The sequence below is a fragment of the Erpetoichthys calabaricus genome, chromosome 2, assembly GCF_900747795.2.
Source record: "Erpetoichthys calabaricus chromosome 2, fErpCal1.3, whole genome shotgun sequence".
Lineage (NCBI taxonomy): Eukaryota > Metazoa > Chordata > Cladistia > Polypteriformes > Polypteridae > Erpetoichthys > Erpetoichthys calabaricus.
This window is the reverse complement of record NC_041395.2, coordinates 101895966-101911323: the sequence shown is the minus strand read 5'-3', so window position 1 is coordinate 101911323 and position 15358 is coordinate 101895966. Positions and strand designations below refer to the sequence as shown.

The following is a 15358-nucleotide window of genomic DNA, read 5'->3' as shown; positions in this document are numbered from 1 at the left end:
GTATCTATCTATCTATCTATCTATCTATCTATCTATCTATCTATCTATCTATCTATCTATCTATCTATCTATCTATCTATCTATCTATCTATCTATCTATCTATCTATCTATCTATCTATCTATCTATCTATCTAAAACAGGGGTAGGCAATGTTGGTCCTGGTGAGCCGCAGTGGCTACAGGTTTTCATTCAACCCAATTGCTTAATTAGAAACCAATCATTGCCAATCTCAGACCTTATTTAATTTTATGGCTTGTTAGTCTGTGCAATGTAAGGCTTTTATATCGTAGATTTTTTTCCTTTCCAAGGATATCATCCAAATGATTTGAAGCCTAAAACAGATCATTTTCAGTCTGTCACATTTTTCTATTAAGTGTTTTATTAAATCAAACCGTGCATGATGAACACACACAGATGTAATTGGAAAAAAGCTACCTGGAGAACTGCTGGCTGCTTTGTCTTTTACATCTTATTGCTAATAAGGAGCAATTAAAACACTGAATGCAGCAGTTTAAGATTGAAATAAGCAATTAAGGTTGGAGAACCTTAACAAGCGAGACCACTAAAATGAAGCATTAAAATGTCACTTAAGCAATATGTGCTTCATCAGCAATAATTGAGTTCTCGTTAAGGAACTGGGTTGGAACAAAAACCTGCACATACTGTGGCACTCCAGGACCGACGTTGCCTACCCCTGGTATAGAGGGAAGAGGATGGCAAAAAAGAAGTGGGATAGTCAGAGAGATGTAGAAAGTAGACAAGAGTACAAGGAGATAAGGCGCAAGGTGAAGAGAGAGGTGGCGAAGGCTAAAGAAAAGGCGTATGATGAGTTGTATGAGAGGTTGGACACTAAGGAGGGAGAAAAGGACCTGTACCGATTGGCTAGACAGAGGGGCCGAGCTGGAAAAGATGTGCAGCAGGTTAGGGTGATAAAGGATAAAGAGGAAAACGTACTCACAAGCGAGGAGAGTATGTTGAGCAGATAGAAAGAGTACTTTGAAAGGCTGATGAATGAAGAGAATGAGAGAGAGAAGAGGTTGGATGATGTGGAGATAGTGAATCAGGAAGTGCAACGGATTAGCAAGGAGGAAGTAAGGACAGCTATGAAGAGGATGAAAAATGGAAAGGCCGTTGGTCCAGATGACATACCTATGGAAGCATGGAAGTGTTTAGGAGAGATGGCAGTAGAGTTTTTAACCAGATTGTTTAATGGTATCTTGGAAAGTGAGAGGATGCCTGAGGAGTGGAGAAGAAGTGTACTGGTGCCGATATTTAAGAATAAGGGGGATGTGCAGGACTGCAGTAACTACAGGGGAATAAAATTGATGAGCCACAGCATGAAGTTATGGGAAAGAGTAGTGGAAGCTAGGTTAAGAAGTGAGGTGATGATTAGTGAGCAGCAATATGGTTTCATGCCAAGAAAGAGCACCACAGGTGCAATGTTTGCTCTGAGGATGTTGATGGAGAGGTTTAGAGAAGGCCAGAAGGAGGTGCACTGTGTCTTTGTGGACCTGGAGAAAGCATATGACAAGGTGCCTCAAGAGGAGCTGTGGTATTGTATGAGGAAGTTGGGAGTGGCAGAGAAGTACGTAAGATTTGTACAGGATATGTACGAGGGAAGTGTGACAGTGGTGAGGTCTGCAGTAGGAGTGACGGATTCAGTCAACGTGGAGGTGGGATTACATCAGGGATCAGCTCTGAGCCCTTTCTTATTTGCAATGGTGATGGACAGGTTGACAGCCGAGATTAGACAGGAGTCCCCGTGGACTATGATGTTTGCTGATGAGATGTGATCTGTAGCAATAATACGGAGCAAGTTGAGGAGACCCTGGAGAGGTGGAGATATGCTCTAGAGAGGAGAGGAATGAAGGTCAGTAGGAACAAGACAGAATACATGTGTGTAAATGAGAGGGAGGTCAGTGGAATGGTGAGGATGCAAGGAGTAGAGTTGGCGAGGGTGGATGAGTTTAAATACTTGGGATCAACAGTACAGAGTAATGGGGATTGTGGAAGAGAGGTGAAAAAGAGAGTGCAAGCAGGGTGGAATGGGTGGAGAAGAGTGTTAGGAGTAATTCGTGACAGACGGGTATCAGCAAGAGTGAAAGGGAAGGTCTACAGGATGGTAGTGAGACCAGCTATGTTATATAATAATAATAATAATTCATTACATTTATATGGGTTGGAGACAGTGGCACTGACCAGAAAGCAGGAGACAGAGCTGGAGGTAGCAGAGTTAAGGATGCTAAGATTTGCACCGGGTGTGATGAGGATGGATAGGATTAGAAATGAGTACATTAGAGGGTTGGGAGACAAAGTCAGAGAGGCGAGATTGCGTTGGTTTGGACATGTGCAGAGGAGAGATGCTGGGTATATTGGGAGAAGGATGCTAAGGATAGAGCTGCCAGGGAAGAGGAAAAGAGGAAGGCCTAAGCGAAAGTTTGTGGATGTGGTTAGAGAGGACATGCAGGTGATGGTTGTAACAGAACAAGATGCAGAGGACAGAGAGATATGGAAGAAGATGTTCCGCTGTAGCAACCCCTAACGGGAGCAGCTGAAAGAAGAAGAAGAAGATACTTTTAACATCTCATTGATCTAGCTGCAGGTCTGATGCATGTTGGATGGATGGATGGGTGCTCACAGACTATAGTATGCTAGTAATTTGGTAATTAGGTTAGGTTAGGTAGACTTTATTATCAGAGAGGGAAATTAGACTGGCTATGTTTACATGGAACCTAATATTTTATCATAAACAATTGGTTATAATCATTTCACCACAGCAATACAACTGCTTTGGTAAATTTGCAGGAGAGCTGGTTTCAAACTCACAACCTCTGGATTATAACTCAGCAGTTCTTACCACTGCTGTTGTATTACATTTGTAACTTTTGTGAAAGTGTTTATTTGATATTTGGCCATCAGACTTCATACATTATACAGTTCATGTCTACATTTTGTCATTTATTACTAAAACATGAAAAACGTTTCTGTTTTAACAATGTTTTTATATAGATTGTTGTAGACACGGAACACACATGAAATTATTTCCCCTATACAGCTCTAGGTAGCTCACTCCCTGATAATCAAGGCTTGAACTGGGAGAACTTCTTACCCATTCTATGGTGGTGGGGGGATGGTATAGCAGGCTGCTTGCTGCTTGGGCCTATTGACATATTTACAAGTCAAAAGACCCTGATGGAGAGGTGCGAAGGGATTTAAGGTGGGCTGGGTTTATAAGTTTTTTCGTAGGCTTTGGTAAGTCTAGTTTTAATCCCATCACCGTCAATCTCAATTTTTCATTCCACATTTTTCATGCAGTTCTCTACTATATCTTGTCTTTTATTTTGGCATCTGCTTCATGATCCTGAACAAATGTTTCTTCCCTTCCTCATGTACTCATGTCTTTTGGTTTCTTCCACGCTCCCAAATGTGTTTTCAGCATTTCGCTTTGCTTCATACTAGACTGCCTCATCATCTTCTGCCTTTATTTCTTGCCACTCATATAACATTTCCTATTTTCCTCAAATGCCATTTCACCACCTGTTATCCTTATGTTTTGGTGGGCCCTTTGTGCAACTTCTGGCTTTTTGTTGTTTTCAACCAGATGTTCTTTATTTCTCCCCACTTGCCATTCCCACTTGTTGAGTCTGAAAACACATTGCATTTGTTCCAATGTTTTGAGTAAATTTACTTCTCATACGCTCCTCTTTTAACTTCTAGACTTTAAGCCTTGGTACATACTTGTTTTACTTTTCTTCCTGTCTTTTACTAAACGATCTCCTATGCCAGCGTTTCTCAACCTTTAAGTATTTGTAACCTGAGTTTTCATAACAGTTTTAATCGCACCCCCCTAACGATTTTTTGAAACCCTAATAAAATTTATTCCTATATTTTTTGCTGCCGATACACCGCTGCAAGTTTAAAATTTTCCTATGAATAGCGAAATTACACCACATATGGCAACATTTGTGCCCCCTTTTTTTTACGCGCACCACAGTTTGAGAACTGCTGTCCAATAGCAAGTGATGTTTTGATACATAACCTTTTTTTTCACATGTTTCTCCATATCCCATTCAACTTTCCTCCACAAGAAATAGCCTGTTGTATCCCTTACCCCACCAAATTCCCATGTCATCAGCTTGTTTTCTTCCCTCTTAAACAATGGATCTAACATCAACATTTCCATTCCATTGCCAAAATCCAGACTCCTCTCACCCTCAACATTCTTGGCACTGAAGCTACAGCTCCTTTGAACTCCTTCATAACCATCAGCATAGGCCCAGTGTTTCACCCCTGTAACTTGTGGTTAAAATTCACCTTCCCTCTTATATGTCGTAAAAGATAACTAAAGGAAACTGGAGTCAGGAAGGGCATCTGGCATCAAACATTTCTGCTCCAGTACTGCATAATGAAATGCAAAAATGTAAGTTGCAAAACTACCATGCTGCCCAATTACAAAAATTGGCTTTGCTTCCCTGTTATATACAGTATTAACATGTTAAAAAATAAATAGATCACATTGTATTTATTCCTTTAAGCATTTCTCAATAATAATTAGTGATGAGCGATCCATGCTGAAATTGCTTTGCCTTGAAATTATGGAAATGGTTGGGAGCTATGCCAAACTTAGTAAAATGCATTGAAGTCAATGGGGAAAGAGAAACTTAACTAGTTTTGATTGGATCATAATAGTGAAATGGTCTTTTAAGTGTCCCTAATGGCTAGTGGAATCATCTGCCAACCATTAAGACACAAACACACTGACAATTTTTCCAGTTATCTTCAGTGTGTGCATTTTGTATTTAAAGGTATTCAGAAGTTTTCCACCAATTTTAGCCTATTTTTAGGATCAGCGTTTTTTTTTTCTCTTGTCTAATCTAACATTGGCCACTACAGCTCTGTGATGACACACTAGCATCACAAAGTATCATTGGACACAAAATATTTGATAATCAATGTCACCAGCAAACAGAGCATATTCTCTGTGGAACACACTTTGGTGAATTTCGCCAATCAACACTAGAAATAATAAACACTACTTTTTTGGGGTTTACTGGTTGTTCACTGATGTGGAATAATGGGAATCACAGTAAACATGAGTCGTTTTAAAAGGATAACAACAATTTATTTTTTACACAGCCCAAAACACCACAAGGAATGCCTCAATGGGCTTTAACAGGCCCAGTTTTTGACAGTCTTAACTCCACAAGAATACAAAAAACCTTCCAAAAAAAAACTTTATTCTGTGTTATTTAATTTCATGCTGCGTTTGCTGTTTTACATCTTTCAGTCTACCCTATTATAAATTCAATCAAAGTTAAAAACTTCAGGGGATGTCTGTATCAATATTTGATCTGATGGTAAATACCATCATATATAAAAAAGTACATATTTTTCATTTAAACTGCACCCTGTTTTTCTTTATTACAGTTTGAGATGGGATGACATGAAATGACAGTTTATTGTTAAATGCACAGTAAACAGTCAGTCAGACTCTACAATGAAAATCATACTCTGCATGTTCCTCCATCCACCAGTATACGAAAAGTAAACACAACACAATACAATCAATATGCTCTATGGTATCCTTATAAAAGCTAACAAGAATTCTTGCTGTCATGCTAAATTTCTTTAGCGTTCTCAGGAAATACACATACCTTTGAGATTTGAGTTTTTTTTAAATAATGAAATAATGTTGTGGGACCAGGTAATACCCTCACTAATATTAATGTAGAGAAATTTCATTGTTTTCACTCTCTCCATCTCTGCCTTAGCTATGTACAGTGGTGTATGCTGGTGCCTACTGTTCCATGGATCCACAATCATTACCTTTTTTTCATTAACTTTAAGGAGAGATTGTTGTCCTGGCACCGTGTTACCAGTTTTACCAACACACCCTTCTCTAAGCTGTCTTGTCTCTCCCAGTAATCAGTCCAATGACTGTGGTATCACCAGCAAACTAAAGGATACTGATGTTATTCTGGAATGCAACACAGTCATTCGTGAAAAGGTTATAAAGCAGAGGGGTTAGCACATAGCCGGTTTCCAATTCAGACTGCCGGAGGTCTGCCTGTTAGAGAGTCCGGAACCCAATTACAGATGGCAGATAGAAGATAACTGTGAGGAGCTTGTTTGTCAGTTTTGATGGTATCACTGTATAGAATGCAGAGATGAAATCAATAAATAGAATTCTGACATAACTACCCTTGTTCTCACTGTATTAGAGAACTACAGCATACATATTTAAAAAATGTTGCTATAAAATCACTTCACAGAAGGACTAATATTTAAACATAGAAATGATCTTTTAAATAGAAAGTTTATTGCATAAATAATGTTTGAAATGTTTAAAGTGCTTTGTGGGACTTCTTTTAATAAGTTTTGAGCGCTATCAGCTTGCTTCTCTTTGTAATAAATGATCAAGAACAAATGTTTTTGTTTGATCTTCTAATTAGAAATAACAACACCCTGGCCACCGAATTGACAAGCTAATTAAAAGGGCAGGCTCATTTATGGGACACATGCTGGACGCCCCTGGAAGTAGTTGCAAAGGAGAGAATTAAAACAAAACTGAGTGCCATTGTGAAAAATGCTCTATATCCTCTCCATGACATGCTAACACTGAGGACTTTGTGCTAATGAATTATTCAGCAGAAGTGGGTCAAGAAACACTACAGGGGCTCCTTTATACCAACAGCAATATGCCTGCATAATGCCGCACTGTGACTACTAAGTCAGAAGTTTTTAAAATTTTCTTCCTTTTTTGTCATTCTGGAGTGTGTGTGGACCATAGTGTGCATGCATACTGTATATATTTATCTATCCATGTGTGTCCCCTATGGGGACAAATAAAGATCTATCCTCTACTTCTTCTACCTTAGTCATTTGCTAATGGGCAACTACCAACAGCTCAGTTATATAAGGGCAGCCTGGTGTTGCAGAAGTTAGTGCAGTTACTTTCCAGATCCAGTTTTGTCATATGGTTGTTATCTGTGTAGGATTTTATCCAGGTACTCTGTCTTTCTTTGCACATCAGAAAACATGTGAATGTTTATGATTTGGCAATTCTAAATTGTGTGAATGTGATTGAATGTATCGCACCTCATCCACTCCTGATTTGTGCCCAATTCTCCTGGGACAGGCTTTGGCTCCCCACAACATCAAATTGAATTAAGTAGGTTTCAGAGTGTTATGTTGTGTGAGTTACTTAAATAACCACGGTGAGTAACCAATTGATTAGTTTACTACAACATGGAAATGAGAAAATAAAATAGTCAAATTATGGATTAAATAATATTCGTAATTATTGATTTGACATGTAATTATGACATTAGGAAAATTACGTCATCCATACATCTATTATATGAATGTGTTTATTCCTTTACAGGTTTGTTCTGAGAAACTGAAGCCTATCCTACCAGGATCTGGAACAAAACTGAACCCAATCCAGGAAGGAACACTGGTCCATTTTCTTACAGACAGTAAACTCAGGGAAGATTTAGAGCTGCCATTCAACCCAAGGTTCATGTCTTTGAGATGTCCGAGAAAACCTATGCAAACACTCGGAATACATTGTCACACATGTGTGCATGGGAGGCAGCTAAAGGGCTTGAATGAAGGCAATTTCACGCCAGACCAGGAGGTGGCAGAGTGTGCTAATTCCTTCTCTTTTTCCACTGCAGACCAGTTAGGGAAATTCTGCCTGGCCCCAGTGACATCACTTCCTGCCCCGACGATGTCACTTCCTCAGCCTTCCTTTAAAAGTGCCATCTCAGTTAGTTGTGTTTTGGACTCCAATCTGTACACAATTGTGCAATCAATTTACCATTTTGCAACTGGGTTCAATTATACGGGAGGCTGCCCCTAACCTTTTTGTGGCTCTTTGTGTAACTCAGCACAAATTTTAAGAGATTGAAGATTCAAATTTGGATTTTCATTACTATTAACAGCATGTCTTATGGCAAAATATATTTACAACCAAATTGAGAAAACATAAATCAATCAGTCAGTCAGACATTTTCTAAAACACTTAGTCCTGAACAGAGTCACATTAAAAATGGACAGAACAATTTGCAAAATAAATAAAACACAAGAATATTACTTTGCAAAAATCATGACATTAAAATTAGAATATAAAACACAGTGATGAATGTACTGAGAAATCGACAGAAACTAAGATGTGATATCAGAGAAAAGTCAGACTCAGTACAGTAGGTACAGACTATTTTAAAATAATTTCATTAAACAATACCAGGTTTAAAATACAAACAACCAAAATGGTTTTGTAGGTAATTTATCTTATTCTATGAATCCTCACCATAATTCATTTGTTCATCAACTTATGATATGACAGTGATGAATCTGTAATGAGGATTGAAAAACTACAGGCTAACCTGGCAGGAAGAAAAGGGCAGGTTGGATCACAGTATGAACAAGACAATAATCCATCACTGAGACACTGACTGCACATCTGTGACCTGTGCGATGGAGTTTTGAAATAAGACAAGCTTTGTTAAAACAAAATCAAATCACACCACACTCCTGAGCGTATAAGTGCTCATCAAATGATACTTTGCTGCACTAGTTATAATAATAATACTGTATGTGTATTGACGCAGATTAAGATTCATATACTCTGTCACTGTAAAACAAATGGTATTTCAGGCAGGACAGCTTAAAACTTCCACTTAGAATCAGATTAAAATATCACATATCTCAATTGTCATTCTTCTGCTCTGTTTAACCTAAGCCAGTGTAAGTGTCTTACACTACCAACCACTCTGAAAGTGCTGTAATAGGGTTCTGCAATTTTGTGGAGGTTTTAGATTAGATTAGATAAACTTTATTAATTGAATGGGGAAATTTAGATGCATGCAGCAGCAGAAACATAAAAAAAAGATTAGTATTCATAGCACAAATAATACAGTGTCACACACGTGCGATTAGGAGGCAGCTAAAGGGATTGAGTAATTGTAATACCACATCAGACCAGGGGATGGTGGGGTGCAGTCTTTCTCAGTTCCTTGCAAACCCTTTTCAGGACATCCCACCAGGTTCTGACCACTATGATGATGTCACTTCTTCTACGGGCCTTTAAAGCCGCCATCTTGCTTCTAGTTAATCATTTCTGTTTTGGACTCAGTCTTGTGAACAACTCTGTTTGAAATCTCAACCTTTTGCAGCCAGGGCATATTATACGGGTGGCTGCCCCAAACGATTATGATGTCTGGTGTTCCTATTTATCAGAACAGTCAATCTATCAATCAATCCATCGATTAATAAATAAACATAAATACATTTTTAAATAAATGCATATTGTGCAGATATTTCAAAATTGCATTTTAAAATGAAGTTAACAGGTGCTCCAGGAGGAAGCATTGAATTGCCTGATAGCGATGGGTAGAAGAGACCCCTAGAGATGCCTTCTTAGCACACCGTGGAGGAATGAGCCGGTGGCTACAAGTGCTCCCAGAGAGAGCCCCCTGGAGTTTAATGGAGGGGATTTATCATGATGGCATCCAATTTTGCCACCATCCACTTTTCTATAAGGGTTTCCAGTGTCCAGGGTTCGCCCAGTGATGGTTAACTTGGTTGTGCCTAGAGGGGTCAGCATGACATGGGTTGAAGTGTTATTGATTTTGATTTTATCTGATATATTTTATTAACTTGTAACTTTCCTGACATGTGGCATTTTTCAAGGGATCTGTGGATGAGAGATTTTGTGGCTCTTACATATTTAGCCTGTGATGCACTGAGAATGATTCAGGTGGGAAATATCATTGCCAAGGCCCCAAAAATGCAGAACACAGGGCCACCCAAAGAAATGGACTCCAATAAAAACTAAGTTCCACCTGAAAGATTACTCTGCATATGAAACCTATCCAAAGCTGGGTTTGTATTAAGAGATACAGTTTTGAATGAATCTTAAAATATATATCTGCCTGAGCACCGCATTTAGGGGAATTTAAATTACAGAAGTGAATTTTATCACTACCTTAGAGGCAATCTCTTCAGAAACGATTCAGTGCTTTAAGAAAAATTACTGCTTGCCTCTCCTGGCCAAGATGTCGGGAATTGTTTATTGGGTCAGTGATGCGTAAGAGGGAAACCTCAAATGTCCACAATTTAGTGAATATTTTAATGGCTAACACTGCACACCAGAAATACTTTTTAAAGCAGTAAATTACAGCTAAAAGCTACTGTTTTTATTCACAGAAAAAAAAACTGAAGAAAACCGGCATTATTATTTTTATTGTACAACTTGCATTGGATAAATTATAAAAACAATAGCAGTAATATGTTTTAGAGACAAACATACACATTTTCAGTTTCAAACAATTATTTCATTATTTACAAATATATTAAGAATAGGGGAGCACCTTAGCATTGTAGGTAGGGCTTATGCTTCCCAGATGCAGAATCCTAGACTGGAATTCTATTTCTAGTAATTGTATGCTTGAACTTTGCACTCTTACCCTGTGTCTCTGTGAGTTTTCTGTGGATACTTTAGTCCTCCTATATCCCCAAAGGTATCCTGGGTAAGTTCATTGAGTTTGGGTGTATGAGTGTACCTTGCGATGTGCTGCTGCCATGCGCCCAAAGTTGCTGGGATAGATTTTGGCCCTTTGTGATTCATATTTGGACTAAGTGAGTTACAGAATGTTAATATTATATTCAGAATGTTATATATGAATTGTTAGCAGTGCTGCCAATGCTTTGATCTGTTTCCTGTTTCATTTTTTGCCTGAGCTTGATTTTGTTTGGTTTTCTCTCATTTACCCCAACATCCTAAACTCATGGAATTCCTTGAAATGTTTAAATTAGACTGATAAGATGGTGTTTGTATGAGAGATTGGCTGTTCCCTGTAATGGACTGGCATCCCATCTAGAATTCTTGCACTTCAGTTGAATATACTGACAAAGACTATGGCATTCAGTGATGCTCTTTAATATCACAGTGTCCCAATCTTATGCTCTAGTAGGAACTCAGGCATATGAAGTATGAAGACCGAGAGTCAGTGGGACAATAATGGAGGTGGACACCATTGATATAAAAGTAAAAAAAAGTGTATTTACTATAAAAATATGAACGCAAACACTGTAATAATTAAGAAAAAAACAAACAAACAAAAAAAAACCAATGTTCATTAAAAAATTACATTTACCATATAGCATGGACCTTAAAAAAACCTTCCAAATAAAACCAAAAATCAATCCTTTTTTAACAAGCTCTGTTGAATCATCATTTAATTAAAAAGAATGCTTAGCTTGTAATGTCAGTTGATTAGTAAGGTCTATTAATGAACACTTACAATATGATGAGTAATGTCGTTTAGAGAGATAGTGTGCACCCCTAAGGTGGTGTGAAAGGAGATCCCAGACCTGACAGGTAAAGGGTGCACACTTTCCAGGGGCATCAACCCAAGAACTGGAAGCATCAAATCATTTTGAGGTCCTTGTGGTGCTGGACGGTGTCTCTGATAATTCTAAGGTGGTAGGTAGGCATGAGGAGCCCCAACAGGCCACCTCAAAACCAGTTCACAGAAAGAGAGAGGCAGTGATATTTGAGGACTCAAATATTAGGGGGACTGAAGTGCAGGTTTGCTCCAGAGAGAGAGAGAGTGTCTTGGATGGTGTGTTGCCTTCTGGGTGCACAGGTGGGAGACCTCCCTTGAAGGGTAGATAGGTTCTTGGGCAGAGCGGGGATGGATCCAGTTGTCATTGTCCATGTTGGAACAAATGAAATGCAGAAGGGTAGTCTGTTAGTTCTGCAATCCAAATTCAAAGAGTTAGGTGCTAGGCTGAGGAGCAGCACCGACAAGGTAGCCTACTCTGAAGTTGTGCCTGTGCCACACACCAGTCCAGGTAAGACTAATGGATTAGAAGGCTTAACATGTGGCTCAGACCTTGGTGCAGGGTAGAAGGGAATAGGTTGGTAGGAAACTGGGACAGATGGGACCTGCTCCGCCGTGACATGTTACATCTGAACCGGAGGGGCACCAATGTATTAGGGAGGCATATGAGTAGGTTAGTCAAGGATTGTTTGAACTAGGGAATGGGGGAGCTGGGAGTTTAGGGCAGGCCATGTTTAGAGTTATACATGGAGGAACAAACAATAGTGTAAAAATAAAAATATGTAGTAAGGTATATTCTAACCCAAAATTTAAATGTAGAAGGAGTAATAAATTAAAGTACCAAAAATAAGGCAAGTGAGTTGGAATTGTATGTAGCAGAGCATAATTATCATTTTATAGCAATAACTGAAACCTGGCTAAATAACAAAAATGGGGCTGAGTATAACATAGAGGAATACACAATTTTTAGGAAGGACAGACAGAACAGAAAAGAAGGTGGGATTGCGGTTTATATCAAACAGAATTTAAATACAAGTCCTCTTCATCTGGACGATGACCCCCATCTTAGTGAGGACATGTGGCTTTGCCTGGAAAACATTAGGGAAAGAGGGTGATAGTGCAAGGAACCTTATCAGAATTGGCCGATGTTAATTGTGGTGTTCCACAGAGAATTAGTACAGTGGATCGAGACTGTTATTTTAAAATGAGATCATCAAGAACACGGGGACACAGTTGAAAAGTTGTTAAGGGTACATTTCGCACAAACATTAGGAAGTTTTTCTTTACACAGAGAACCATGGATACTTAGAATTAGCAGAATTAAGTGGATAGGACTGACAAAGTTTATTGGGCTGAATGGCCTGTTCTTGTCTGGATTGTTCAAATATTCCAATGTCTGTGTGTGTGGTATGCAATCGCTGATTTAAGTGAGGTCAGTAGGTTTTTGACTAAAAAACTAGTTTTAAAGGTAATGCCTATAAGCACTGTTTAACAACAATAATTAGATATGACAGTCAATCACAGGATGCACATACTGACTAACCTACAATACATATATTGACACTGGTCCAATTTAGAGCCGCTGCTCAACCTAACTTGCACTTCTTTAGGACGTGGGAAGAAAACTGGATTGCCCTGGGAAAGACCAACACTGCTAGACTCCAGACCCTGGACTCTTGGTCTGTGGGGCAGCACTACCCTGTTGTCCATTTGTAGAGCCTCCTTGCACATTATAGTATTCTTTCCTTTTCCCAAAGTCAGGCATATTTTGATATTTTTGTGATTAGCCAGGTTTAAGCAAACATGAACTTGTGAGACTGTCATCCCACAAAAGTTTAATTTCACTTGCATTGGACCTAACTCTGAGGGGATCGACTATGAAATGGAAAAGGCAGGGTTAGAAAATGGCTGAAAGAATGACTGGTGTGACTTAGTATAAAAAACTTTGTAAAAAACACTACACTTAACAGGAAGACTGTTTAGATATTGATTTTTAAATTGCACATACAGTATACAGTGGATTCAGAAAGTATTAAGACCTCTTCACTTTCTGTGCACTTTATTGTGCTGCAGATGTAATTTTAAATGGATAAATTTGCAATTTTTGCCTATCAATCTACATTCAAGAACCCATAATGACAAAGTGAAAACAAATTTTAGAAAGTTATTAAAAAGCAAAAACCAAAATCTCTCATTCATATAAGTATTAAGGACCTTAATTCAATATTTTAAAGAAGCCCCTTTGGTAGCAATTACACTTTATATCTTTTCTTCTCGTGGGGTCCTAATCTAGGTGTTTAAAATCCTAAAAGACATAGATAAAGCAGATCCAGAAAACATTCTAACTTAAGGGTGAAGTGCATTTAAAACTGAAGCCAGGAAGCACTTCTTTAGGCGAAGAGTTTAGGCCAAGATATATAGTTGAAGTTGAAATCTTGACAACCTTTAAGGGGAATCTGGATGAGATATTGGGACATCTTAGCTATTAGCTAAACAATCAGGCTTGACGGACTGAATGACCTCCTCTCATCTGCCAAATTTCTTATGTTCTTGAGTAAGTCTGAATCTTGAGTTCTGCATGCCTGGATTTGGGCAGTTCATCTCATTTTTCTTGGCAGATCTTCGGTTCTGTTGGACAGGATGAAAGCATCTGTAAACTGCCATCTTCAGGTGTTCTCTACAGGTGCTCCATGAAGTCTGGGCTTCAACTGGGTCACTCAAGGACATTCAGTGACTTGTCTTGAAGCCACTCTAGTGTTGTCTTGAGTGATTGTGATTGTTGGGTGATTGTTGTGCTGAAAGGTGAGCTGATGCCCCAGTCTGAGGCCCCATGCACTCTAGACCAGGATTTCTTCAAGGACCTCTCTGTATTTGTCTACATCCACGTTTTCAATAACAATGTGTGCAAAAAGTGAACTGTACGTGCCTCTCTATTATCTACTGTAGTGCAAGGTTTTCCATAAACTGCTGCTAGATGGTGTACTGCCAACCTTCAGTTTATTTTTCATGCCATTTAAATTTATTTATTACTGTAAAATCTGTTAGCACGTTAGACTTTGTGATTTCACATACACCTTTATTGTTTGTCATGATGTGATTTTTGAGAAACATACTGTACAATATATTATTGTATAAGATTCTGAAATAAAATAAAATTTTAATGAAGTATACAGTACTCAACCACATATCAAACAAATGTATGTCACATTAATACCTGATTCTACATTGGCTGAATGTGATTGTGTCTGTGGGTGAACTGCTGCCCCATCCTTGTTTACTTTCTTCTTTGCTCCCAATCCTGCAGGAACAGGCTTTAGCCAGCCATGATTCATGAATTTCAATAAGCATCCCTGAGAATATTGTGTTATTTTACATAAACTATACATAAATAATGCATCTACTTATTTGTTTCCTAATGTATTTGTCTTGCATACTTCACACATACCTTGTCAAGTGCAGCCTTTTCCAGCTCTTCTTTTGCAGCTGTTAGTTTGCGTTCCAAATCAGTTAGTTGTTGCCCCTGTGACAAGACAAAATAAAACAAATGAACATAAGAATTATACAAGGCAAGAAGGCAGGTCCCTGTTTCACACTTGTTGCCAAGCAGTCAACCCCATTTTTAATAGCTTTGGCTACTATATTTGTAGCACAATGAGCAACATCATGTCTGAAGAATTCTGCTTGATGTGTGCACACTAATTGATAGTAGAGGGGGTGTCATATGTCTGTCCCTTTATGTGTTAATTTGTTGTCTCTGTACAAATAGTGAAAAGCTGTAACTGCAATTATTTCAAAAGCCTAATTAAATTATGACAGTTTACCATTTCAGCAGTGCATGCATTGTCTGTTTGACATTAAGCAGTGTATGTATGTGTGGCACTCTTCAAGCTAATTCTATTCCAGTCACACAGTAGCAGTGCTGCATTTGGTGGTCTCTGTGGTGCCAAAAGGACTTGGTGGTAGCGGCGCATTTCAAATTCCAGTAGATTACTCCCATTAACAGGAA

General features: G+C 38.6%; 1 protein-coding gene across 1 annotated transcript in view; it reads right to left on the bottom strand.

The window, feature by feature from the left end:
* Positions 1 to 15358, bottom strand: part of luzp2 (leucine zipper protein 2) — a 709194-nt gene that overhangs the window by 105313 nt on the left and 588523 nt on the right. Inside the window, exon 8 of the mRNA XM_028794214.2 lies at positions 14798 to 14872. Within this exon, the coding sequence (XP_028650047.1) occupies positions 14798 to 14872 (75 nt within the window). The remainder of the gene's footprint in view (positions 1 to 14797; positions 14873 to 15358) is intronic.